This window comes from Anopheles cruzii, chromosome 3 (assembly GCF_943734635.1).
Source record: "Anopheles cruzii chromosome 3, idAnoCruzAS_RS32_06, whole genome shotgun sequence".
Classification (NCBI taxonomy): Eukaryota; Metazoa; Arthropoda; class Insecta; order Diptera; family Culicidae; genus Anopheles; species Anopheles cruzii.
The window spans coordinates 17,232,941-17,259,840 of NC_069145.1; the positions used below are offsets into that span (position 1 = coordinate 17,232,941).

The following is a 26,900-nucleotide window of genomic DNA, read 5'->3' on the forward strand; positions in this document are numbered from 1 at the left end:
CCGTGGTTCCGTGATACGCCTTTTCGGCAACCGCGGTCTTGCGGGGCCCTGGCAAACCATAGTTCTGTCGCGTGCCAGGGTTATGTTGCAGCGAAGAAAGGATGTTTCCAAACGCAACCCAACCACCACGCCACGCCGACATGGAAATGGCGTGATGGTGGCGAGCGAGGTCTCGGCGCGCGTTGCATTGCCCGAGGAATTGCGGAATCCCGCCCGGGGGCCAGAGGGCGCAGAGTGCAGCCCAGATTGTGGGTCGGTGGCGTCAGTGCAATTTCCTTGAGGCACGAAAACAACGGCACGCGCGCGTGTTAAGGGATTGTTGTACCAGACCAGATTGTAATGTCCCGACGCTCGGGGAGGGTTGGCTAATGAGCAGCGACGCAGCTCGCGCAATGGTGGCCGAATGTGGTTTGGCTTTGAGGTATTCCTGCTCGAGCAGGAAGCTCACCAATTGGGCGACTAATTAATGTCTCTAATCATGGCGCTCTTGAAATTGTTTCAGTTTTCGGGACGCTGTTCTCTAGATAGTGACTGGCTTTTACCGCCAACTGGTTTGTTTGTTCGACAGTTGATGGCATCAGATGATCGAGGGAAACGAACCAAACACATTTGTAAATTTGTTTGTTAAGTAAGTTGTTCGATTGAAACTTTTCCTGCGCCAACCATAATCTGCGCCACGTTGGAAAACAATTAGCAGCCCGCTTCGGTCGACTTTATTGTGCAACACAAAAAAATGTTAACCACCTCCAGAAGCTTCGAAGCAACTTTTGTGCATAAAAACGGGGAACCGGTTCCGAGCCATTCTTGCGCCCCGAATACATTGTCACAGAACGGATGAAACTTTGTCACGCCGCGAAAGAGAGACGGCAGGACGGCTGCTGCGTGAAATAGGGAGCCGGCGGTAACCGGGAGTTTCTACAACTCCGAGCGACGCCTAGGACTGCAAAACGGCACACGGGCAATAATTTGATAGAAATTTAATTGACTTCAGCGCCGGTGCGCGGCTGGCGAGCTTTCGTTTCGAAACGTGGCACGAAAACGTGGCGGAATGATGATTTTATGTGCGGCGGCCGGGTGTGCTCGGGTCGTACCCGCCGAATTGCTCGCGGACCGTGCGGACCGATTAATTAATGCACCGCTCGGATAGAGCGGATTTCGTCGTGACCCAGCCAAGCGTGTATGGTTGCCTCTTTTCGGCGCGTGCACGCTTTATTTTCGCTTTTCTTCCTCCTCCAACGGTGCTGCCAACGAACGGAACTTGGGTGATTTCGGGGCCGAAGGAAAACCAAGAAAAGCTCTCACACACCAGCACACCAGCCGGTTAGCCAACGCCCGACTTCGCCCGACGCATCCGCTTGATCGTAGATTTATGTATTTTACGCTCGCAGCGCCTTCTGCGCGTCTAGTTTATCTATTTTATTCGTGAAAAAACACACAACATTACCTACGCCCGATGCGGATGCGGCCCTTGGGCCGGTGTGCACTGTGGCCCATCGTTAAGGATTGCTAATTTCGGGCCGAGTTGCGTTATCAATCGTCCAGCTAACCCCTGGGGCCGAGTAGCTGCAACAGTGGCGATGGTTGCGATTTTCGGCTTCGGCAGCGGCAACAGCGGCTGATGAATCATTCAGACCCGAATAATGTTTGGCTTTTCATAACACCGAACACCGTTTTACAGCTCAAATCAAATGCAGCTACACGGGTCCACGGCTGGAGAAATTGCGCTTACGTAGCTTTCGGTTTTGGTTGTACATTTTGTGCATTTTCTCCGAAAATGAGTCGGTTTTTGTAATCAACAGTTTAAATTTTACACACGACATGCTGTCGACCACAACACGGGGGGGAGGACATACCTCATGATGGCCGGACGGTGACTCTATCAACAGCTTGCAAAAAGAAACTTCGTCCAAAAGCTGAAGTAACCGGGTATGTTGCTTTCGCGTCACAAAATTCGACTCAATCTGGAGGATATTTTTGACAAAAGACAGGTTTTAATTTACAGGATTACAATAAGTAAGAAATTAGCGAATTTTCCTTGACGGATTTCGTCCAGTCTCTCTTCAGAGCTGTGCCTCAGAATTGAAACACCACGAATTGCTATCTCAACAAGTTGGTCTCAAAAAAATGGTTTCTAGACGTCCATCGTTTCTAGACGAACATCTGTCCAGAGAGCCACAGCTGAATTTCATAAGCAAAGTAGGAAGCACTTAGGCAGCGATTCATCTGTTACGGCACAGCGCGTTAATGTGAAACATGCAACACCCATCATCACGGTGGATCGATCTCTCAGCTCGCTTCGCATATGCAACACACCTTCAGCTGCCTCATCCCAGAACCGCAACACCGGTTAATTGTAGCACCCGCGCGTGTAAGGAAGCGGAAACACCGCGTATCTCCAGCCGCGCAAATTGTACCGATCATCGTCCGATGGAAAAGATGGAAATCGATCGTGTGCGGGTTACGACGGTGTTCACTCGTTCGCTGGACGGTGTCACTCGAGGTGATTCCGACGGAGAAAGTAACCCTTCAACCGAATTACCGCCACCGAATGCTCTGGGGGTGTCCAACTGTTGTCCAGTTGGTGGAAAATCATAAATTCTTCTCCCCACCAGCATTGGGGATCTGACCTTTTCTGATGGTCCGGTTTTGTATGGGCGCATAATATGCTATCCATGTTTCATTCAAGTTCACTAAAGAGGAAAATCCCAATGTTTTCACATCACACTCGCGGAGGCCAATATGCAGTGTCGATGGAAAAAGGCCCCCAGCACACGCGCGTAATGCGGTGATTTCCGTGCGTTTCCACATTTGGCTTTTCAATTTCGTTCGCCGAATGAAACACGCGCCCACCGGCGGGCGGAATTCACGAATTATTACTTACCCGCTGGGTAATTGTAGGCCGAAAGCTTTATGTGCGCGCTGCTCGGCTATCAATTAAAATTCCAGTATCATTTTCAACCTGGCCCGACCCAGGTCGTTGCGTTTTATTTTATTATGTGCTGTGCTGTGGGGTGTTCGCCGTTCGGCTTGCCGCGTTTTATTCGGTGGCATGTCAGCTCACATGTTATGCCTCCTCATTTTGAGCTCGTTCAATTCGGTTTCGCAACTACACATGGGGCTTTCTTTTCGGGGCCTCGACAGCACGCTAGCCGCCCATTTTGTTGGCAGCCGCCGCCGTCGACAGCTTCTGGTTCGGCCCGGGCAAGTGAAATTGTTTTATTTATTCTCGCACCCACGCAGGATTTGTCACGGATGCTTGCCCTTTTTATGTACTGTCAAACTGTAACTAACACCGGATCGCGGCGCAGGGTGCTTAAACGGTTCAAATGGCCAGGTGGTGCTCGTGGAGAGCGATCATCTCCGTCATGAGTCTGCCATGAGTTTCGTGTTTTGATTTATGCTGGTGGACGTCACCGTAATCAGTGGCCATCATCGGTGCCAATCGAGATTGAGTTTGTTATTTAAACTGGGTTCAGCATAAATCGGTGGCACTGAGGGCTGCTCGAATCGAAGCACCATCAATTCGCCGATTCGCCGATGGACCAAGCAATGCAGCTTTCTACTCTAATGGGTTTCCTTCATTCGCTTCTAGATTGCACAGAGTTTCCTGTGCCACTGGAAGCTTCTACCTCGCAAGGTTCTATTCTTCGTGCTTTGATTTCCCCATTTCGCAGAGCACGAGTTTTGCGAAGGAAATATCGCAAGCGTTGAGGCATCATCAACCTTGCGCCGGGGCACATGAACTTTCGTTCGCTGCCGATCGCTGGCTGATGCCTTATAAAACGCTAGCCATTAAGGCGTAAGAGGGCAACCATTATGTGTGCTCGAGCATGGAGCGGTAAACGGCGCAAAAACATCCTCACCCATTGCAACTCATCATATCCCGCGCTGCAAGGGCGGGCGGGCGTTAGATCGATTGGCCCTGGAAACGCGGGTCGAGCGGTTGAAGGTGAAAGCGTCGAGGCATTAAGAGAGGCGCTGATAACACAGCACGGCCGAAGAAGAACGGATATTGCAGGACATGAACTTGCAACGTAAAGCAGTTGTTTGCCCGAGGTCCTTAGAAGAACGGGGTCTGCCAACAGTTATTTGGCGGCATCAGTGACATTAGCAGGTGAAGCTTATTCTGCACTCGCTACCGAGATCACATTTCTTATCGAGCCCCCCCCGCGGCGGCCCGTGGGCTCCGCATTGCTAACGAGATAATTATGCTCGATACTGGAACATTGGTTACGGTCTGGTTGTCTCCGGAGCTCTGCCGTAACCGGACCCGTGCGCTCTCCGTGCGTGTGCCACGCTGGCTGTGCAGCTTCTGCTCTGGCCACGGGGCAAGCATAAGAAAAGCATAACGACCGGCGCACGTTGCGGGCCGCAGCGAAATCGTCCAGCATCAGCGACCGGTGCGGGCACCGAAAGTCGCGCCAAAGCTTCTCCTCGGCGTCATTATGACTCATTCCCTGTGCCTGAAATAACACATGTTTATGATTTGTTCATTAGCTGAGGCGTCGTCCCAGCCTCGGCACGGCTCGGCTCGGCTCGGCGTGTGATGGTTTCTATCCTCGGCGAAAATAAACATAACCGACGGAGGATGTGATGTAATAAGGCTCGAGACGCCGTAGACGCGGTGCTGTAGGCAGTGTTGCTCGTCGTAGTGGATCGATTTTTCACGTGGCAAGGTTGATGGATCACACGGAGTGTCCCAGACAGACCAAGGCCAAGCGGAGTGCGAGCATGGTGAGCATTCTTTCGCTCGTTCAACGGCACTGGACCGGCTCTGGACCGGAGACATCGAGACGAAGAAGACAGCATAACCAGCCAGCATCCGGTCAAACATTGAATGGAGTGCTAAGCAACTTGGGGCGCAATTTTCCGAGCGAATATTTAGTAGACTAAGAAAGCTTTTATAAGTATTCGAACGTTGAAAGCGTTTTAAAGTAATATAGTGGGATCAAATTCAGATACGTTCAAATGAAGATCATATAATCCTTTTATGTTCCTTTCTATTTGGAAACTATTCTACACTTTCTTTTTCTCTACGCCGCTGCTGCCATCTCCGGAAGCTTTCTTTCGCGAGCCAACAACATTGAGCGGAGGAAAAGAAAATCGAGTCCACGAGACAAATGCACTCACAAGGTGACGTCGAAAGCGGCGGAAGTAACGCCACCAAAAGGTGCCGCCCAATGATGATGGCGCTGGTAATGTTGGCGCGCAGCGATTGGTGATGCACATTTTTGCAATTACATCGCCAACCTCCGACGGCTGGGACGGGTGAGAAAATGATTTCCAAAAGTTTTCTTCCTCCTTGGGTTGAGCACGGGGTGTCTTGGGGTGTGGTGGCGTTTCTTTGGGGCGAAGTGTTCGCGCGCCCGTTCCGATGCTCGCCGGTTACGGTTAGCGAAATTTTGCTAATTTATGCATTTGATTTTCGCCGTTCGCCTCATTCGCTTCCGCGCGTTCGGTGTGCGGAGAAAGAAATTTCTCTCTGGGAGCTGGGGGCCGGCTGGTCGACTATTTGAATTCTGGGTTGGGGATTTTTCGTCCAGAGACAGCACTGAATAATGCCGTAATTAGCTGTTTTGGGCGCTTTTAATTGATTTCCATCCAGCCAATGGGGTTCAGGCCTTGGAAGAAAAAACGGAAACACTCACGCCGATGCAGGTGATGTTGTACGTTATTCTGAACCAGGTTTCTCTAGCGTTTAGAGAGCTATTTCCGGAGCTTCCGGAATTTGGAACTGCATGGCTTTGTGCACGAGCAAAAAATACGTGTCTTTATTTGTCACTACGCAGCAATACAGCTTCAAAGGTACAGATTTATGTGAGCCAATCTATCGTACGTCCTACGCCGTTCGGTTCTATTTCCGTTCAGCATTCCAGGGAGGTAAAGCTCGCCCCTCCCGAAAAAACCGTAGTGTGCCGCCTTGCACAGCGCGTCCTCGGTGATTGATGTGTGATGGTTCCTGTTGCGAGTGTGTGTGTGTTGGTAGGCTGTGTGCTGCATTCACTAGGATTCGAGTGGATTACTTCAGCTGCACTAACACCATAAAGTACGTGACAACGGCTCCCAGAACCTGAAACGAAACCGGAGCGGAGGATGTGAAACATAACCTCAAAGAAGCTGATTTGTCGATGGCGTTTGCCAGCCGAGCGCTTGCCCCGGTGACTTGAATTGACGTGGCCAGCCCGTGGCAGATGGGAAAGCACTCAAGGTGAATTGCACGGGACCGGTCACCGGGGCGGCCACTTACCGAGGCGAACAGATCCAACGAAACGGTGAAAAATTTAGCCCCGGATATGGTCATCGCCTTCTGGCACTGCTGACAAACGATCTGGACGAAGGTTTTCGCTTCCTCCGAACCGTCATACCAATGGCACGAGTATGCCGCTTCCATCACTGACGAGCTCTGTGTAAATCGATATCCGGCGGGTGCCGGTGGACGGGCGCAATTAAATCGGACGAAAGCGAAAAGCGATTTCAGATGTGGGCCAACTAGTGGGCCGTTCGTCCTCGCGGACCTACCTCCTCGATGAGCCGGTTGCCGAAGATGCAGAACAGGAACACTTGGGCCAGAGCGTAGCACAGATAGCCGATCACCGTCAGGCCGTACACGTTGACGCCGTCGATTTTGGTGGCCTGATAGGCGAGCAGCGTTAGCTTGATGGTGGACGTTAACATGTGCAGCAGCAGTGCAGGACCGTACGTATCCCCGATAGCCGTCACGAGCCTGCAAGAGAGTTGGCGAGAATTTGCATTTTGCCTAATAGGTCCTTCAGGCTGCCAACTTGAAACACAATTGAACTTAGGAAGGACAAAGTAAACAGCTGGGGATAAGCATCATCAATCGAGATGCACAGGATTTGACTACGGGCGGCCTGCCATCCATCATTCCATTTGTCGTTTCTTATGTTACGTCCTTACGTCCAAAAAAAAAAAACTTCTTTAATAAAAGAATCGATGCATTGTTGGAATGTTACGTTGCTGTCCGACCTGCCACCAGCAATCTGTTTCCAGCAATTTTCGGGAACCGGGCACCCAATTTGCATTCTCTTTTGGCGAAACTTTTGTTCGGCGGTACCAAACAAAACGCTGTACTCTTCTGGGAAAGCTTATTGCGACCACACCACTGGAACTGAAATTTCAATTAAAAAGCGGAAATTGGAATTCCACTTTGGCCAAGGAATGAAAGCCTGCAGTACGCAAAATGCCTATCGACGTGCGTTCAGTGTGCTTATCGGACTGTTGGCTACTATATTTATGGTAGTTGACAGTAATTAAACATTAAATTTATTGCTTTAAGAACCGCACTTTACGCACTGGAGAATTAGACACAGGAAAGGGACATTTTCTCGTACCCTAATGGTCGGTAGGTGTCTGCTGTGCTTAAAACCTCTTGAGCGGGATTCTCGCTGGCACGCTGGCGGTTTGATTTGAATGCCTGTTTGCGGTGCAAAACAACCCGCATCAACGGCAGCCAGAGACCAGATGTCATAGGAATCCCACCGGAGGCCGGGATCGGATTTGCATAGGAAGCGGCATGAATATGCTTCTCCACACCAGCCCGGAGCAGTTAATTCAAACCGCTGAATGAATGCTCCAAGGACCGAGCAAAAATAAAGGCAAACTCCCGATGCCTGGAGCAGCGCTCCAGGAGCTGGGAGCGTTTGGACACAAGAAGAGCGTCCTGCAGCCACCGACGACTCACCGACCGAAGCGACATTTCAAATCCCAGTCACACGTCAGCCTTTGGGTCGTCAGGCGGATTTCTTGTTTCCGTTAAACGGTTCCCGCACCGGGCGACAGTTGAACCAACCACGCAGAGAGAGAGACGGCTCGTGGAAACAAACACATGAAATAATGTTTGCTTCCAAACGTTCGTCTAGTCCATTTGATTCTGTTTTTCGTCGCTCTCTCTCCCTCTCTCTCTTTCTCTGACGGTCTGAAAAATGGTGCTGGTGATGGTGAGTTTTTCACTAAATTCGGGACCTCGGGCATTTGAATGGAAATGGCTGCACGGAACCGGAGGCACACGCGGAAACGTCGGTGACACGAGCGCAGACGTTGTGCGTCGGAATCGGTTTGCTTCATCGTCGACGTCGCCACGACACCAGAAGAAAAGCCGGCACCACTCGAGACGGATTTTCTTTTCATTTAGCGCTCTCATTTTCCGGCCGCCCTGTTTGATCACGTGTCATGTGACAGGCGTATTGGGAGAAGGGACGGGTCGGAGAAGAGGACAAACATGCTCGAATCCGGTCGATGGTTGATTTCACATTTCGTATTGTTAGCGGCTGAACTTTGAACGGGGCCATAAAAAGAATGTACGGAACCGCGGGTCGCGGGTTGTTGTTCGATGAGGAGGACACTCCAGTGCGATGCGTCTTGTTATGTCGTCGGTAAACAAAATGAATAGGGCTGAAGTGTGTCACTAAAAAGTTGCAGAGTTTCCTAACGGTTTTTAATGATTTTAAAATAAAGCAATGCAAACATATTGCATACCCCGTAGGCGCACAGCGAGAAGCGGCAAAAGTATCACATGGCACGACACCGAATTCGTTTTCGGAGCGATTGAAAACGATTTGAACGGACGGTCTTTCTTGAGCAAACCGAGTGACGAGGCAGGGCTCTCACACGGTCACGGTTCGAAAGCGATACAACGCGCCCGTGTCGCCCCATCATGTCAAATATTGGCAAATCAAGACAAGCCCGAGACGGCTGGCAAGAATTTACAGCCGAATCGGCAGAAACAGACTCTGTTGCCTGTAATCCCGGGTCAGATAACACCCCGGACAAGTCAACGCGTTCGGATGATTCAATTTGCCCGTCGGGAATCTAAGCGATTACCACCCATCGTCGGCTGCCAGCTCGTGTACGATTTATGGAACGCTGGGCAACGATGGAAGCATCCTTCCGGCGCTTCCGGCCGTTTGACCGTTTGAGCTACCCCGGTCCCGAGTACCCGTTTATTTGATTCGATCCATTTTTGAACCGATCCAGTGCCGAGGCGCAATCGAACGGAATGGGATTATTGTCCCTTTTGCGAGCCAGCCGAGTTGGGTCGAGCGTCGAGATGCAGGGACTTCAGATTGGTGGAATGCTAGCGATAGGATTCCGAAGTCTTTATGAAACGATTTGGGGATTTTACGTACATGATGATACACAGTTTGTGGCATTATTTGTTCGCCCTTTGGGCATTAGCCCTTGTTTGTGCTGTTTTGGGGGGCCACGATAGGATTACTCAAGTCAAGATGTGTTAAGTATGGTTCGCATAATCGTACAGTTCCCTTTAAAAGTTTTTCTTTAGCAATTCTTCAAGAGTTTACTTTAAAGAAAAACGAATTAAAATATGTAGCAAAAAGGGTCCTTTTGCCGTTTTCCCGGTGAACGGCCCCTTACGGAGCGAGAGTCCTTAAAGGCAAAGGGGGAAGCAACACTCAAGACGGGAAGCAACAGGAGTGAACAGGACCTTAATGGAAACACTGAAAACAATTGAGCTTCTTCAAGAACGTTGAAGTACAAAAAGAAAAGGTTACAAAAGTGTCGCATTCTTACGGCGGGAAAAACAAGTCCTCGACTGTCTGGCTGGCGTGGAAACACCTACCGTACGACGTGCTTGTGCCGTTCCACCCAATACTTGATGGCGCTTCGAACCATCATTTCCTGGTTCCGACTGAGCCCGTTCGGATTTCCGTTTCGTCCGTTCTCGTCGAACGTTTGCAGGGTCGTCGGCGCCCGGAACTGGGCGCCCCAGTCCGCCTTCGAGCTGTAGATTCCGCTCAGATCAAAGTCCTTCACCTCGGGTTCTTTTTCTGCGAATGGAAACACGGAGTCGAGAGCGGAGAAGATCATTTACAAGCAAGCCAGCTGCCAAACACCCAAAAGCCGTGCTGATGGTGCAAATGAGAAGAAGTGTCCTCTGTCCTGTTCTGTGAAGAAAAAATCTGTTTATCGGCCACGAGACGACGTTATCCTTTTTTTTCGCGCGGTCTTGGAGAGGCCGGGTATCGATCCCGGCACCTCTCACGCGCTACGTGATCGAAACTGGTGCGGTTCGACACCGGCGCCACCGTTAAACTAGCTCTATTAGCGCGGGATACAAGTTCAAACAACGCTAAAAGGGGGAGGCTAAGCTCGAATCGAAGCAAATTAAAATCAAAACGAAGGGAAAAAACCCATGCCAACCCACAACCACTCTAAAATCCGCAACCAGCTCTTCAAAGCGGAAGATACAGAGCACATGTTGCCGGCGAAACGGGAAAAAATACTCCCCGTTGCTCCCCGAAACCGGAGTGCTCCGCCCCGTCGGGCAGATAGCAGCGGGTGGTTTTTAATATGCGTTTCGCGTAGTGCTCCTAACCAAGCACCATCCGCAAAACCCAAACCCGACCGTCCGGGGTGCCTGTCGTGTGCCGTGGCGAGCCGAGATTTACTAGGTCGTTGCGTTGAGATTCGGAATTTGTTTGACACACAAAAATGTTTATAAAATTTGAATGCGATTTTCTACATTGTTCAAAGTATGTGCCATTGCTAGCTATACATTTCTCCTATCTCTCTGCTAAATCATGGATTCCCAGATGAAAGAATTCTTCGACTTTTTAAGTAAACTAATTAGTCTTCCCATTTCGACTTCCTCGTAGAAAACGAAGAGCTGCTCAGCCAATACGTGTCCCATCGATGAAAATGAATGATATTCGGAAAGAACCAAGTCTGGTGAATAACGCGGGGAGGGATAGCAGCTCCCATCCAAGTGATTTGATAGTATCCTGAAACAGTTTTGTTTTTTGGGGCGCCTGGTGCTTGTTGCCACGGGCCACCAGGCGCCCCCACTAGAATTGCATTTTGGTCGTTTTTCGATCAATGCATGGTTCAAATTGATCATTTGTTATCAGTAGCGATCGGAATTAACGTTTCCATCAGGTTTTAGGAGCTTGTGAAACATCACACCTTTCTGTCCGACCAGAAAGTCCGTTTTTTGGAGTCCTTCGACGCTTTTTTTTGTTAAGTCAAAATCGCCATTTTGAAACTTTTTAAACCACTCAAAGCACTGCGATCTTCCAAACACAAGTCCCGACAAGCATTTGGTGCGGTTCCGAAGTAGTTTTCTTCAACAGGGGCAGAAAAATTATAATCCCCGCAAACCGTCATTTTCAGGCACAAAAAATGACATAGTTTAACCCTTTCAAAGATGGGTTGCAAACCGAAATATTTTTTTCTTCGACCTGAAATCATTTACCGGATATCAACACAAGGTAATGATGAATGAACAACAAAACTGGGAAGTCCCAATCGGCAGGTACAGCCATCTTTTCAAAATTCCGAATCTCAACGCAACGACCTAGTACTCAGAGTGAATTGAATAATTTTACACCTCCGAACATAACTTTCGCATCGCTCGGCAAACGTTTGTGGTAGCTGCGACGAAATGTGTTACAATTTTTGTTCCATCATTTAGTGGTCCTTTTTTGCAGATGCCACACGTAGTAAAATCCAAATGGATAAAAAAAAATCTCACATGCAACATTCTTTCGCGTTACTGTGGCCGACAGCGGAGTTTGTTGTCACCGAGCGGACGGTAAAACCTACAACCCGTGGCTGACAGCCGCAACCGGGCCGCGTCGGTCCGGTATGGAAAGTCTATTTTTAACCTTCAATTTATAGGTTGTTTTTCTTCGCTTGTTTAGCTTCAGGCTTCAAGTTTTCCCCGAGCCTGGCTCCGGGGAGGACTGGCTTCAGTGTTGTTTTATCGCTCGCGCCTTCCTATGGCTCTCGTTTTCATTTCCCGGTTTGATGAGTGTTGGTTACATTGTCGGTTTCCTTTTTTCGCGTCGTTCCTGTAGCCTGTGGGATGGTGGATCTAGGGTCTAGGGGCCAGCACACCACTCCGTGCGCGCTAGCCTGGCTAGACAAGTCGTTTCATCAACGCCTGACAGTTTAGCATCGGAAATGTCTTTCCCATGTTTTCCCCCGCCCGGCTAGCTGTTCGCATCAGTCTGTCTGTTATCAATGCACACCGCAGCGGATCACCTACCTTCGTTGAGGATCAGCTCCGATTTGGAGCCGGCTGAAATTGCTCGGAACAGGGCCGCCGAGTTGGGCCGGTAGGTATCCAGCGAGGCAGAAAGCTCCATCAGGGGCCGCATAATTCCCTGTTTGCCGCCGACGAGTGATGAGGACCATTACGTTGGCCGCGGGAACGGAACCGGGACGGGACGATTAAAATCGATCCCAACGCAGAGCGCGTCCGACCGAAAGCACCAAGAACGATGATGGAAGATGGAAGAAAAATTATTCGCCATCGCGTCGTTTTGCTGTGAGAATTGGACTGTTTGCACTGGCACTGTCCAGGCGGGACGGCGAGACTAGGGTGCCCTGCTTCGCGCCCCATTACCTTTAAATGTTGCAGCTGCTCGCAGGCCAGCAGCAGCCATGAGCAGAACATCACATCAACGAGATTGCTTTGGACCATCGAGAATAGCAGGAAGTAAATCTGTGAATTGGAAAGCGAAGGTCAGAGAAGCATCTAATGCACGCAACGCGCGACGGTAAGCCCTAAGGATACGCGACATCCCACAGGATTATTGTGGCACAGTTTCTGCGGTTCTGGAATTGATGAAGGCAATATCGGGTGGCAAAGCTTCCGAAGAATCCCCGAAAACCCGGAATCCTGCCCACGCTGGCGGTCGCTTTCTCGAGCATGAAAAGTCCATTAAGCGCTTATGAGAGGAGATAAAATTAAAAACACCCATCAAACTTTATTACGCCCGCCGTCCGGAAGTTTCGGTTTGCTCCCGAGTGCACTCGGGGCAACTGGTTGGCCCTGGGGTTGGCTTTCGGAGTAATTGGAACCGTTTGTGCAATGGACGCGCTTGGCCTTGCCAAATATGCCAACCGTGGGAGGCCCAAGTGGGCGAAGCGAGGCGAGATAGGGGTCTGGGGCTACGCAATCACCGGAAGCGTTTGAGTTTATGGGCTCATTTGTTTAAGCGCTTATTGAGAGACCGATTACAATTTACTTCGTAGTTGATAAATGAATTATCCGATAATGGATGCTGGGAGCAACTGAACACCATCGATTAAATACATTAACTAGATGAGCCCATACTGACGAGAAAACAATAATTGCAGTAAAGCGTTTCAATACGAAAAATTAAGCATACTTAAAGGAAGATGTTTTGAGGGACTGGGACTTTTTCCAATTTCTTAACAAAAGAATTTAATGGGAATTCCAGAAAACGCCTCCTAAGTAACACTGAACAAAAGCTCCATAATGACGTCCTTTTGCTCGCGAATGTCGTGCTCTAGATGTCACGCATGAATTCCGCGTTTCATTCCGTCGCTCATGTATTGTCCTATGCTGCATCGTATCCAGCTTCGCTTGCGGCGACGGCCTCAGCTACGTACGGTAATTGCTTCCAGCGATCAAAGAAACGACTTTTAATATACATGTCTTCTCGAAAGCCATCGTCAAGGGCTGCGTTGGGCACAAGAAACCACTGTGCACCGGAAATAATAGTAATCCACCAAAGTACGGATGGTTCCGACATCTCCGTAATCGTTTTGTCTCCCACTCGACCCCATCCGGGACTTAGGCAGTCGGACATGGTGAATGGTGAGACCGAAGAACAAGCAAAAAATCGGGACAAATTACAAACTGTGGTCTTAATTCCGTTGCTTCCGTTCCCGGGCGGTCGAGTGCACCCGACGCTCGATGACACTCGGGGCTGGCTTCTCCCCTTCTTGGCCTGGCCTTACCTGGTAGATGAACGAGAAAATGTACGCCGGCCCACTCATCGCGTTCCACGGGTACCAGGACTTGATCGGGAGCCGCGGGATGTCGATCGTGTACGTTTCGTTGGTTTCCTTATCGAGCACATTTCTCACGCTGTCACCGAAGAACGTTATCGTGACCCAGGCTGTTGGTCCGTAGAGTAGAGAGCGAGATTAGAGGCCGAGCGAACGAAACGAAACGGAACATAACGACTCATCCAACCCACGGGATGGCGCGTTGTCGAGGCGATTAATCAAACGGAAGTTCCGGCCCTCCGATTAGGCGCCGCTTTACTGGCGGGGGGCGGGTAACATAAAGACGTCCACAACTTACCGACCACCGCCAGCACGGTCGTACCCATGACGAGCACCAGCAGCTTCCGCATCTTGGCCAGCGCAATCGAGTGGTAGCGGGCGTCCGACTCTGCGAACAGCGGATGCGTGTTGGTCTGGTTCCAGATCCCGAGCGTCCGGTAGAAGTTCTCCGCGTTCACCGCGAAGTAGATGAACTTCGTGACCGAGTGCGTGAAAAACAGCGCCGTGATCGTGTTGGCCGTCAGGTCGTTCACGTCGTCCGCCGTGGTCGCCAGGTTGCCGAGGATGGCGAAGAACTGCATCAGCACCATGATGAGTGTCCACCAGGAGTACAGTTTGCGGATCAGAATCGGCCCGGTAACGTAGCGGAACAGAAAATGGCCGCTCGCCTGCATCAGCTTGATGTTTGGCATCAGGTCGGCCACCAGGCCGACGTACTTGGTGGGCTGCACTTGCATCTGCGTGCGGGACAAATAGAACCATTGGTGTTCGATGTTTTTAATTGATTTATCGACTTTGGCCCGAAGCGGGCCGAATGGAAGCAAAACGAAATACTTGGCGCAGTTTATGGAAAATCCCTAACTCAAACATAGTCCACCGAAGGGCAGTAAAATCCGTTTAGCACAGTACACAGGGCAACATGATTTATGATGGTTCCAGTGCCGACCTCCGGGTAAGTTTTTTAGATAGAGGTCCTGGGCAGCTGGCCAAAACTTGGACGAACAAATCGTTGCGTAATTCATGGGTTTGCGGAAAAAAACTATTTCTTTAAGTGAACTAGAAAACTGCTCAAAACTGGTCCTTCGATCCAATGGTGAAATATTTTTTGTAAAATTTGTAAATTTTAAAATAAACGAAAGAACATTAAATACTGTCCCAAATCTCGGAGACTCAACATGTCTGTTTGGAGTTTTTGATTTTGGCTTAGGTTAATTTATTTCTTTAGTGACTCAAATCAAATTCAAAACTAGTGTCTAATTAGGGCAAACTCTAGAATGTTCCCGTCTCATCCATAACTCACTTTGAAGCGATCCTTTACCACGCCTTGCTCACTCAAACTCAGCACACACGGTCAGCAGTAGTAGAGCGAACTTGTACGAATTTTCACAAATCACCAACCAGCGGTTGGATCCACCGAAGCGAAGCGCAACGATAGCGGATAAATTTTAAAACTTCCAACACTCAACTGCCGATGAAGTGGCCTCAAAAGCCGCGTGGTTCAGCAAATTTTCCTCTCCTCGAACGCGGTGACGGGCAAACGGTAGCCCAGCTTATCTCCGTTCTAGTTCCAGAAAGTTCTTAAGCGTCGGGCGCACACAATTTACACGATTCGTTGGACCGAAAGAAAAACGTTTCAACTTTTCCGTAGTAATGCCAAGAAGATGTTCAAAAACTGGGTGGCTCACATCACTGGACCGAGTGACCTTTGGTTTAACGGCGAGCACCACACGATGGTTGGCAGCAATCCTTTCGGGCCGACGCGTGAAACGGATTTAAGAGTAGTGCCGTGACGGGTCCGAACCCTAGCCGGGGGGCTATTGCTCATAATTGTCCTCGCTTGGCGCTTACGTGGCCTAAGGTCGCCAGGATGCCTCATACAGCACAACGCTCGCCGGTACACTTGTACCGACGGGTCTTCGGACTATCTTGGGGGCCTTGCCGAACGCGGAACATCTGCTTCGCATCGCACGCTAATACACACATTTTCCCACCATCCACGACCATCCTACTCGCGTACACACGTTGCACCCGCTGTAACGTACCGAGATGTGGCCCCGGGTGGGGAGTTTTTAAGCATATGAATCTTTTATGCTAACGATCCGTGCCACGCGGTGGAAGAAAACTATACACTGTCACACACACACACACACGCAGCGAGCGAAGGGGTGTGCTTAGAATTTTCTATTCAAAAGATTTCACAACCCCCGACTTCACGCCACACCCTGCGTGACATTGGTTCCGGGCCGAAGGCCGAACGATGAAAATACTGTATCGATTTTCCCCCGCCAGTACATTTCCCACGCTTCACGACCCATCCGAACGACAAGTGCATCATTAAAAAGACTGTTTTGGGATTTCCACTTTTCATGAAATCTGCATCGGAAACAGCTGCATCAGGCAGAACGGCGGAAAACTATGCTTCTCGATGCTTTTTCCAGATTATGATTGATAGCAACCGCTCCTAATCTGACCGATAATCGGTAGAGAGAGGGAAAGAGAATGATAGAGAGACTGAGTGAACGAGTCGATGGGGAAAGATGGAAAAAAAGTAAAACTGAAGCGTGCAGCATTCTCGCAGGCAGCAGGTAGCCCATCTCCCGGACCGGAACCGGCACCGGGACCGGTGAAGTGATGAAACTTTCCTCCCAATTATTTTCGCTTCGCTCTGCCACGCTTGATTGCGTTTGTCATCGGTTCGAGGTCCCACGATGAAATATTAATATCAGTAAACGACCCGCCAGAGGGGACGAAAGCGTAACGCGTTCGGTGTCCTTGTCTACTTTTGATTTGTTTTGGTTCACATTGGGAACCTTCTTGGAAACCTAGACCTTATTTTCGAAAGTCTTCGAACCTCTCATTGGGTTAAGGGCTTCTCGAAAAAAAATGCACTAAAAGTTATTTGTGGTGAGAAATTTCAGGGATGACCGATGAGCCATCGTGCAATTAAATCAAACGTAAGCTCCCACGATGACAGAATGGTAATTATGCTGCAAATCCGGGGCCCACTTCCTGAAATAATTCATCCCAACGTGCTCGTGCCCGGCCAGCTCTTGACGGCGTGACCACTAAATTATCATCTCCCGCAACCATTTCCCATCCACCCGCCCGAGAGAGCGACAATAGGGACGGTGACAGTGTGGAGACAAGAAAATAAAGGACCTTCACAGTCGCCCGGCTTCACACCGGACACCGGGCGCTGTCGTGAGCTTAAATAAGCATATTTTATACACCTTCCCGGTGGAAAGCCCGGATCCGGCCCGGGGTTGGTAGTGAAGCGCCCCGCATTTTATGTTGCGTCACAGATCACAGAAACTTCCCGGTGGAAATCGTTCGTGTGGATGCTTCCAGTGCAACTTTCACTTTCCCTACGACGGTCCCGGATCCCGGGGAGCGTGCCGCTGCAGGTTGAACGGCCACATAAACGGCCCGAGGGCGCATTCGTTTTACGGGACACTTGAACGCTAAACCCGTGACTACCACACGTCGGATAGGCAAAAGTGGTGCGCGGTGTACCGTCCCTTTATCGTCTTCCCGGTCGTTTGCCACCAACAAAGCGCATTATCCTTTCATCTGGCTTACGCTGGATGAGCCCGTACCCAACTCTCTCTCTCTCTCTCTAGCCTCGTAGCCTCGACTCTTTCTGCCCCATTAGAAGATGATTGAGAACCCGAATGCCTCCCTCAGGAGGCATCCGCTATAGTTTTTCATCATTCTTTGAGGCTGTTCTCCGAGTCGCATCGCCGGAGCTAAGGTAAATAGCTAAGGAATGGTGAGATAATCGGAAGGTGCGGGCAATCGGAACGACGCAAGCACCCGGAGCACCTCCCTACGCGACCCTTTTGGGTGAGGGTTCCAATTTAATTAAATTCAACATTGATTTCCCAGACGGCGGCAGCGGAAAATCATGGCGCGATGCAATTAATGGGGCCACTCATATTGCCACGCTGCTGGTCCGTGCAGGACGGATCCGGCTGATAGTTGGCCGGTCAATGGACACGCTTCAAAGGAACAGTGCTTTGATTAACCCTTAACCACCCTTGGGTTGGTTGGTTTTACCCTTTGGTTGGTTGGGGATTCGGAATTGGAAAATTTCGGTGCAATCTGAGCTGGATTAAATATTCTACTTGCCTCGTCCTTTATGCAAACATTTTTCCAAGTAATGTTTCTTCGGCTGCTTTCTTTTACGTAAGACCCCTAGAAGTATGCAACGCGGATAGCACAAGGTTCTCTGTTTTGAAGTTAACTCTATTATTGGTAAAAGGTAAAATTCCATATTCATCTCGGAACTACCACTAAACATACGGAATACAGAAAAGAAAGTCCTTTCCTAAAAGGCACGCATCGCCTGGAGCGTGTTGTAAAAACAATATGATGTGTCAGGGCGTACACCATCCGAATATTTATGGTCGATTTTTTGTCAAATCAGCACGACTTGAGCCCGTCACTTGCCAAAGCGACCAAACCGGACACAACCAAACCGCCGCCAACCGCCGGCCGATCATCGCGGCGACCGCAGACGCTTGCTTTACTCAGCTGTTTTCCGGGAATCGTTTGAGTGGATTTTTTGTTTGTACACAGTATCTCGAAGCACCACTCGCTGCGAAAGCATCTTCACCTGATAATGTGGCCTCCCCCCTAGAGAGCCGATGCTTTCCCGATAAGCGCACTCTCTCTCTAATTCACTGGTTTACTCTCTTTCTATGCTTGGCTCGGGATGCTGAGTTCCCGCGCTCGGGTGAGCCGCTTTCGCCCCAGGCACTAATGATTCACGGGGCGCACTCACCGTGGCACACTCTCGCGTCGCTGTCGGATGCTGGACAACGCTCCGACACGCCAGCGAGACCAAACGTTCGCTTCCGGTTCTCCCAGAACCGGCCCGAACACCGTGAGCCGTGAGCAGCGTGAGTCAGTCGAACTGGAACTTCCACCCCGAACGGAAGCTGATCCGCCGCGCAGTCCCCGTGCAGTCGACCGCTTGCGAAGCACACACCTACACTACGCACGCACGCACCCAAACAAACACACTCACACCAACGTGACGGCCGTTGCCGAAAGCCCGGCCCGATTAACTACTTTCCTCTGCCTACCAAAAGTGCCCGGCGAAAAGTGAAACGAAAAGGAGGCCCAAGGGCCGTTCGATGGGTGCGTGTTAGAGTGTGCGTGTGTGTGTGTGTGTAGGATTCAAATGCAAACCACGGAACCCAGAACGTGGTCAACCGCATCAACGAGCCCGGTGGAGGCGCATGGTGTTTGACGGCGCGCCCGGTTTGCGGTGTCGGTGTGTAAGGCGACCCGGAGTCCCTCGGTGCTGGCTGTGTGTGTGTTAGTGTACCGCGCGACACAGTGCACTTCGCACGTGCTATTGTTTTCGCCAGGAGTGATTGTTTGTCGAGAAGAGTCCAACATGGGAGTGCCGCCGTCGAACTAGCGAACCGCTTGCCAGCCAGTCGTTCGCCGTTCGGAAGGATACTCCGACCTAGCGAGGTGGTGTAGCGAGTTTGCCGTCGTGAAGGAGTGCCGCACGTCCCATCGCAAAGAGGATCAAGCTAAAGTAAATAAACACCCCGCGACTGTCTCGGGGCCGGTGCTGGAAAATTGAGAAGAAGTCGCATCGCAAGTAAAGCGTGCGTAGTGCACGTTCCCCAGGGGCCGGTGGAATAACAATCTAATTAATCGGACAATGGGTTGATGGTTTTGCTCAAGAAATCATGTTCAGCCCCCGCCAGTTGATAGCGCCATTCGCGTGCGGTGCAGTCGAACTAATCCGCTTATTCGTTATGGCCAGCCAATCACGGCCATCGTCGCCCCGGAACACGTGCTGTCTTTGATGTGGTTCTGCCTTTCTTTTTTTTTCTCGCCATCCATTCGAACGCACTTTCACTTCCCACCGGGCCCAGTCACAGAGATTATGCTCGCGGTGGGGCGCGAGCGAACAACAATAAACTCCCGGGCGCCGGAACGTGTCCTCGGGATGTTGGCCAAATTTGGCCTCCCGACACGGTCGGTGGCCGTTGACACAAAAGGCCGTTGCTTGGCGGTGTCTGGCTCTGCCGAAGCCACCGAACGGCCGAAAGGGGAAATTCCACGAGCTTCGTGAGTTCCCCGATTCGGCACTCACCGATGTTCGATGCGAAAGGATGTGTACTTCGAAGCTAAGCAGCAAGAGTTTCGCCCGACTGTGTTATGCAATCAAACTAGTCTCGGCACGGATTGTGATTGTGGGGCAGTGTTTTTTTTTTCAATCCTTTTTTTTCTTCCTTCGAGCACCTTCCACAACGATAGTTTTCCGTAGAGGGAGGTTCCCGCACGTAAGGGTTTGCGGCCACCTCACTCGGTACGCCGGTGTGCGGTGTGCCAGCCCGCCAGCCTGGGCGGCTGGCGGCTTTTTGGGGCCACAATGTTTTTTCGCCGCAAATTGCCACAAACGTAACGAATGATAAAGTCTATTATCAGCGTTCGCTGCCGCTACCGTTCTTCGCACTCGCATTGGGCTTTAATCAAGCATAAACACTGCATTGCCGACGCCTACGTTGTCCACCGGAAGCTGACCACGGTCGGTGGTGGGGAAGTAAATTTTAGCGCTGATCGGCGGGATTATCTAGCCCAGGCTTGGCATTATTAATCATAAACCCCGGTGGTGGGTGATAATCGTGGGTTGATTAGGTTTCGTGATTTTCCTTGCTCCGTGTCTGGCTCTTTTCCGCGAATCCGTGAAAGGGATGCGTTAATCCTAATAAAGAAAACGTATTTATGAACCAATTTTGGGCGAAACTTTGGGTCAACCTCCCAAAGCCCATTTTTTCATTAAAAGTCGTCGGAAACACATGGAAATGATGTAGATGAACGGGGTGGGGTCAAACATGGATGACCATTGTAACACCGAACGGTTCCGAATCGGCGACATCTTGGTTAATGACAAATCAATTTAGCTGGCGGCCCGCTCGGTGCTACCCTCTTTACATTTTTTTGTGAAACGTGAGTTTACCATCACCAGTAAACTTGCATGATTCATATTTAACCACTTAAACCAGGTTTTATCTCTGTGCTATGCTGCTTGTTTTGTTCCGGAGTTATCTTTGGACCACCTTCCTTGGACCATAAAAATTATAACATTAAACAAAGGCCGATTGAAAATTGCCTAAAAAGGTAGTTAGATACTGTATACAGAGTGACAGTTTCTGGGAACGGCAAAAGGAACAGGAAATGATCCTGCTATTCATGAATGAAGTAATTTTATTTGTAATTGCGCACAGCATCTTCTTCGTCCGGAACCAAGACCTATCGCAGTGCTGCCAAGGTAACGATTCAACAACGAGTACATAATTTACATCTGTCAATAGTGAGTCCTCAGTTTCTGGGGAATGCTGCAATCCTAAACAACCGTGACAGATACAATGGCAAGCACAGCGCCATGGATATTTAACAATAAACATTCTCATCCCCGTAATGGATGTGCAAAGTGTTTCTCTGATGAAGGCAAGCTCATGCATTCCTAGCACTGCACTGCACTTGCTTAAGAATAATTCGCAAATAGCTTACCTACCTGAACCGCCCGCCGTCGTGTACTAAAAAGAATTCCCCGCACGACGGTCTTCGGGGACGCCGCCCACATTTCATTCATGCAAATGTGAGCGGGTTCGTCTCGTGTTTGAAGTGCAGCCACCTAACATGCCACTCCTTGCGGATGGTGCATCCTTTACGTGCAATGCAGATACTTTCGCAACGTTCGCATCGTACATTAAATAACCCGCCTTTATCTGCAGTGTGTGTGTGTGTGTTGACCGATGCCAATGGCTTCATACGCTATGATCTACTTACCCGGGTCGGTGGAACACCCCGGTCCCAGACGATGCTGCCCGACATAGCCATGTGCAGCCGGGCTGATCGGTTGAACGTTTTCACAGACCGGAAAGTAAAGGTAGCGAACCGAAGGAGCGTACCTCGGCCAGGCTCTCGACCGCACTGGGGCGAAGCGAATCAATGTCCGCCCGGGAAAGGCCAGGAAATCCTTTCATCTAATCATCGTCGTGCGGATGTATTTTGCAATCAGCGCTGTGTACCCTGCTGATTACTTTACTAAACTCACCCCTCAATCAATGACCCACGTGTTCCCGCTCTCCCTGCTCTCGGTTGTACCATCGACACATTTGAGGAAAATTGAATCCCCTGCTTTAGACCTCACTGCAAACCTTGGCACGAGCGGGACGAAGGTATCACTCCATCTAATCACCCAATACTATCAATATTTGTAGAGCAATATTCATAATCGTTTGATGGAGCAACACACACACACACACACACGCTCTGGAATTACCCTGACGTATTAGCGCTGGACTCTAGTATGTACTCCAAACAGCTAAATGGTCAAGCAATCAGGAGCAATTTGAAATTTTCTTTACTATCAGATGCTGGGGGAAGCACGTTTAAAAAATCGTGGTAATCGTTTTTCACTGTTTGGCGCGTGGATATTGATTCTAGTGATTCTAGTGATGCATGGAAATCAAGAATTTGCTGGCCAATTTGCAGCCAAAGCTTTGAGTTAAAGATGCCAGCTACGTATTTTCAATGCTGTTTTCGCTCGATGTAGCTCACACCTTTTTATATAACTGTTTATAAAGAATATATTTTATTGTTATCGATCGAGTATGGTCTGTGGGAATAGATTTATTGAAACTTTGACGAAATAGTATCAATCTGAAAATATCCCCAATGCTCTGAAAAGCACGAAAACACACCGAAAGAAGTTTCTCCCCCGAGTGAGGAAAACTTATGCGAGCTCCGCAAATAGAACAGCTATTGAGTGGCATCATTTTTACCGTATCGCCGCGGAACGCGTAGTGGATAAAATATTGCAAACCTTTGCAAAAATACGAACCTCTAGGGCTGCCTCTGCCACGGGGTAGCAATCGAAAGCACGATCAAAAGTGCCGCCGAAGCCCCGGAGCCGTTTGTGACATTTTATGAAGTCACTTTTCGGAGGGGTGATCGATTTTTCATTACTCATTCTATTTTTACCCTGTTCGGCTCATCGACGCAGAGAATGTCCGTTGTTCCGGCCACCGACCGAAAAATTGACCAGCGAAGAACGCCTTTCAATTGGTTGGTGGGAAAAATGTGTAGGTTTTTGAACCATATCCATATGAAAACCCGCGTTGAGTTGAAAGCGTTGAGTGAAAGAGACCAAAAGGACCTTGCGAATATGTAAATATGAGAAATATGGAAATTCGCCTCATTAGTCGGTTTATTAGACTTACCGGTACTTACCGGTCGCCTCGTTCCGGCGACCCTTGACGGAGTTTTAGAAAAAGGAAAGTTATCGCAGGTCGGTCGGGATCTTGCATTACCGTTTCAGAAGAGGTTTTTATTTCGTGCTGGAGCTACTATCTGTACCGCAATTACCTCATGTACTTTTGGCGTATTTTAACAATTTGCTAGGTTGCCATGCAGCTTATTGTGGAGCATACAAAAAAAACATTGGAGATGTCGGGTATCGATCCCGGTACCTCTCACATGCTAAGCGAGCGCTCTACCATCTGAGCTACATCCCCGGTTCGGTTTGGTGTCAGCCCTCTCGCAATCGTAGAGCATCCAGAGGACGACCGATTCGCAATGACCTCCTTTCACTTTCAAGCAGCCCGGTACGGCTTCGAGCCACCATTAGCGAAAGCCACGGACCGGCACTCAGCTCGACCATTTTATCACCCCTGAGTGGCTCAACGAACCAATCCGTGTACCATCTCCTGGGGAGCGGATTACTAGAGCAGGTGAAGGGGCGTGTGGCGGCCACTATTGAAGTCTCGCTCCTTCGGGAGCGTCGGAAGGACGTCCCGACGTCGTATTTTTAGGCCACCGGTGCATAAATGGTGCACCAGCTCGTTACCGAGCCGAGTGACGATGACTTACGGGACGGACCTAGGAGTGGTCAGGTCCTTTCAGGCACGTAAACATATTTCCAGCCGTACACGCTGTCTCGCTGCTCGTGAAGGTGCGACGCCCGGCAGCGTTAGCAGACGGCAGGACATGCAGACCCCGTGACTGTCTCGGAAAGGTTTATACTCTGTTGATTCGACCGTCTCGGTCGAACGTGGTTCGTGACAAGAATGTTTCCATTTCTAGGGAAAATTTTACACGTCAGTTCCAATCGATAGTTTATTACCGTTGCCGGTGTCGTTGCTAAAATGCGCAACAAAAATATGCGCTTCATATGCATGGTTTTAGTAGTGTTTTGGCTGAGAAGAATAGAACCGTACTGAGCTGCAGTTAGTCATAGAAGAAAGAAGCTACGGGATTCCTCTTGCTTTTGTTGTAAACAAATGTCGGAGATTAACATCGCCTTGCAAACCACTTACTTAGCTTACAGCTAACAGACACTGTCTGGCTAGCTTTGGGGTTCGGTTGGCTTACCGTTGCGAACGGACGGAGCACGGGTTCGGCCGAGCCTTCGGAAGCGTCGAGGAAGCTTGAAAGTATTATCCTTGGTCGGGAGTGGCCTCTCGACGGTTGTCGGCGAGCAGTCTTGGGCCATTATAAAAATTGTCCTGTCTCCTATTTCAAAAACCACTTCCGTCCTTACACTTCTCTCTTCTTTGCCCTCTAGCCGTCGGCCGTCCAGCGTCAGCCAGTCAGCGCGAGGAGTCCACGTGTGCAGGATGACCAGCCAGCAGGCCAGCAGCACCGGATGCATCGTGACGGGAAGCGAACTGACGTGCCCAACGCTAGCGCATAATGTAGCGCTATAGTAATGGTTTTGGCGCACAATAACGTGTTTGCAGTGGACTAGTGATAATTAGAGTAGTTTGCCGAGTGTGTTGTGCTCTGATACGATTTTTAGTTGCACATTGCCCGTCCGAGCCGCCCCATCATAAGCCGCCTTCTGCAGGACGACATGTTCCGCAGCCGGTCGCCCGGTCGTCAGAGATAATCCTGGGCGAGAGCCATTGTGTGCACTGCCAGACAGTCTCTGGGACATCGCCGTAAAGCACTCGAGGCATCGAGGCACAGCGGCACCGGCAGTAACTGGAGGACTGTAGTGGCTCGGAGGCTGTGTCGAGTGGGCTGAACCATTGCGCGGTTAGCCGCGGATAACTAAGCCAAGGAAAAGTGTTTGCCATTAGTCTGCTCAAGCTAGCCATTAAAATGTGGAACCGTCTTTCGCCCAACAATTCCAATAGACTGTTGCACGATAATGGTAATGATCATTGCAATAACTCTCACAAAATCAGTCATAACAGTAAGTCCTCGGATAAGGGCCGATTGTCGAAATCGGCCAGAGCGAGCGCGCCGGCAACCCGATCCCACCCAAACTGGTCACCACCCAACAAGAACACCACCACCAATACTTCTACTTCTTCTTCTATTTGTGCTGCTATCGCCGGTGCAGCTAGTGCCTCCACTTCCGGTGCTATCGCCGCTAGAGTTTCATCTCTTTCTTCCAACTCTTCTATCACTGCAAACGCCTGTACAGCCAAAACCACCACCAACATCACCCCCACAGCCACCACCACCAAAACCACCAAATCCGCCTCCACCACTAGCAATAAGCTCAATAAGATTCTGTCCATCGACATGGAAATTCGAATACAGAATAAGTGTATTTCAGCATAGCGTATCACTCTGGAAGGCCCGGATCCCCCCTGGATGCAAGGCCCCCTCAAGGTGGCGTTTCTGGGGGCCTCCGGCGTTGGGCGCACCAGTATCCTACAGGTAACTGCTGCTGCCGCTTCCGGCCACCAGCCCACCACTTACGCCAGCAATCTTCACTCCGCAGCAATTCTTCAAGCACGACTTCCCGAGGCAACATATTCGCACCGCAAAGCGGAACGTCTACCGAAGCTGCCTGGTCTGTGATACCTGCATACGGGAGCTAATGGTGTTGGATGTGCCTCCGCAGAAGTACTTCCCGGTGGATAATCTGGCCGAGTGGAATAATGGCCATCCGCTCGGGCTGCGAACCGTGCACACGTACGTGTTGGTGTACGATATGGGGAATCTGGAATCCTTCCAGGTAATATCGAACTGGGCAGGTACTTGTTGAGCCGTCGTGTTATAAGCTTCCTTTCGCACTACTTCCAGTACTGTCGTAACATGCGTGATCAAATTTTAGAAAGTTTCAATCATCGTGATTTTAAAATAATGGTTGTGGGCAACAAATTCGACAGGGCATCGAACCCTCACACTCAGGTTAGTTTCCCGCTGTTCCCGTTCCGTGTTCCGTAGGCTCACCCTCACGAACCCTCTGTTTACTGCAGGAACTAAAGGACATCTCGACCCTGGTCCGGAAGCATTGGCGTTGTGGCTATGTGGAGTGTTCGGCAAAGTAATTCAAACTCGATCGAGCGGCTCTCGGTGATTTCATCTAATTTGATTTCCTTTCCCATCAACTTTATCTTTTTGCAGATACAACTACAAGATTGGTGATATTTTCAAAGAATTGATGGGCTACCCGGTCGGTGGGACCGCTCCGAAGCTAGAGTTCTCGCAGTCGATTAGGTCAAAAAATCGTTGCACAATACTCTAGTAGTAGCTGAACTGGAGGTTCCCTCCAAAGCGGCTGACTGCCGAAATCATGTCCAGAGTCCGAAGGCTGCAGTCCATGTCCGTTCTACCCTTTAGATTGCCGTCAGTTCGAGTCGGTTTCGGGGCCGGCCGAGGATGTACTTTGGCGACACTCAACAGATCTTCATCATGATCCAGTCTCTCGGGCATTGTTCATATATGGGTTGTAAATAGAACGTAACCGTGGTTGGCTAATGGGGCTAACTGACCGTATCGATGTTAAAATTGGAAAAATAAGCACACAGTAGACACATTTTCCTATCAGTGGCATGGGACTAGAGGCAGCATCACGAAGAGTTCAAGGGAGAGAGAGATTTTATTGAATCTTTGCGAAAGTAACGAACCTTGTGTTCAGCTACGAGTGTATTACTAACCATAGAAAACCAGAATCGGGCACGCCGACCCCTGAACCTCAATGTACCGGAAACCCGTTACCAAAGCCGTATTCGAAATACCTAAGACCTCCGTCAGTAGACCGTATTGCATCCGTTGTACAAAAGACACATACACTTACAGTTTAGCGTGATTTAAACCAAAATAGACAA

The 26,900-nt window shown here is 50.0% G+C and overlaps 2 protein-coding genes across 2 annotated transcripts; one reads left to right on the forward strand and one right to left on the reverse strand.

The window, feature by feature from the left end:
• Positions 1-5,854: 5,854 nt before the first annotated feature.
• LOC128269732 (odorant receptor coreceptor) lies at positions 5,855-21,663 on the reverse strand. Its single transcript, XM_053007134.1, has 9 exons — positions 21,619-21,663; positions 14,099-14,537; positions 13,750-13,910; positions 12,386-12,484; positions 12,026-12,143; positions 9,599-9,806; positions 6,520-6,724; positions 6,248-6,403; positions 5,855-6,070 (listed from the first exon to the last, which is right to left on the reverse strand). The coding sequence occupies exons 1-9, from the start codon at positions 21,661-21,663 to the stop codon at positions 6,020-6,022; spliced, it is 1,482 nt and encodes a 493-aa protein (XP_052863094.1). The 3' UTR covers positions 5,855-6,019.
• A 3,759-nt stretch (positions 21,664-25,422) lies between these two features.
• On the forward strand, positions 25,423-26,317 carry LOC128273713 (ras-like protein family member 10B). Its single transcript, XM_053011740.1, has 5 exons — positions 25,423-25,503; positions 25,568-25,804; positions 25,873-25,980; positions 26,049-26,116; positions 26,197-26,317. The coding sequence occupies exons 1-5, from the start codon at positions 25,438-25,440 to the stop codon at positions 26,315-26,317; spliced, it is 600 nt and encodes a 199-aa protein (XP_052867700.1). The 5' UTR covers positions 25,423-25,437.
• Positions 26,318-26,900: the final 583 nt, after the last annotated feature.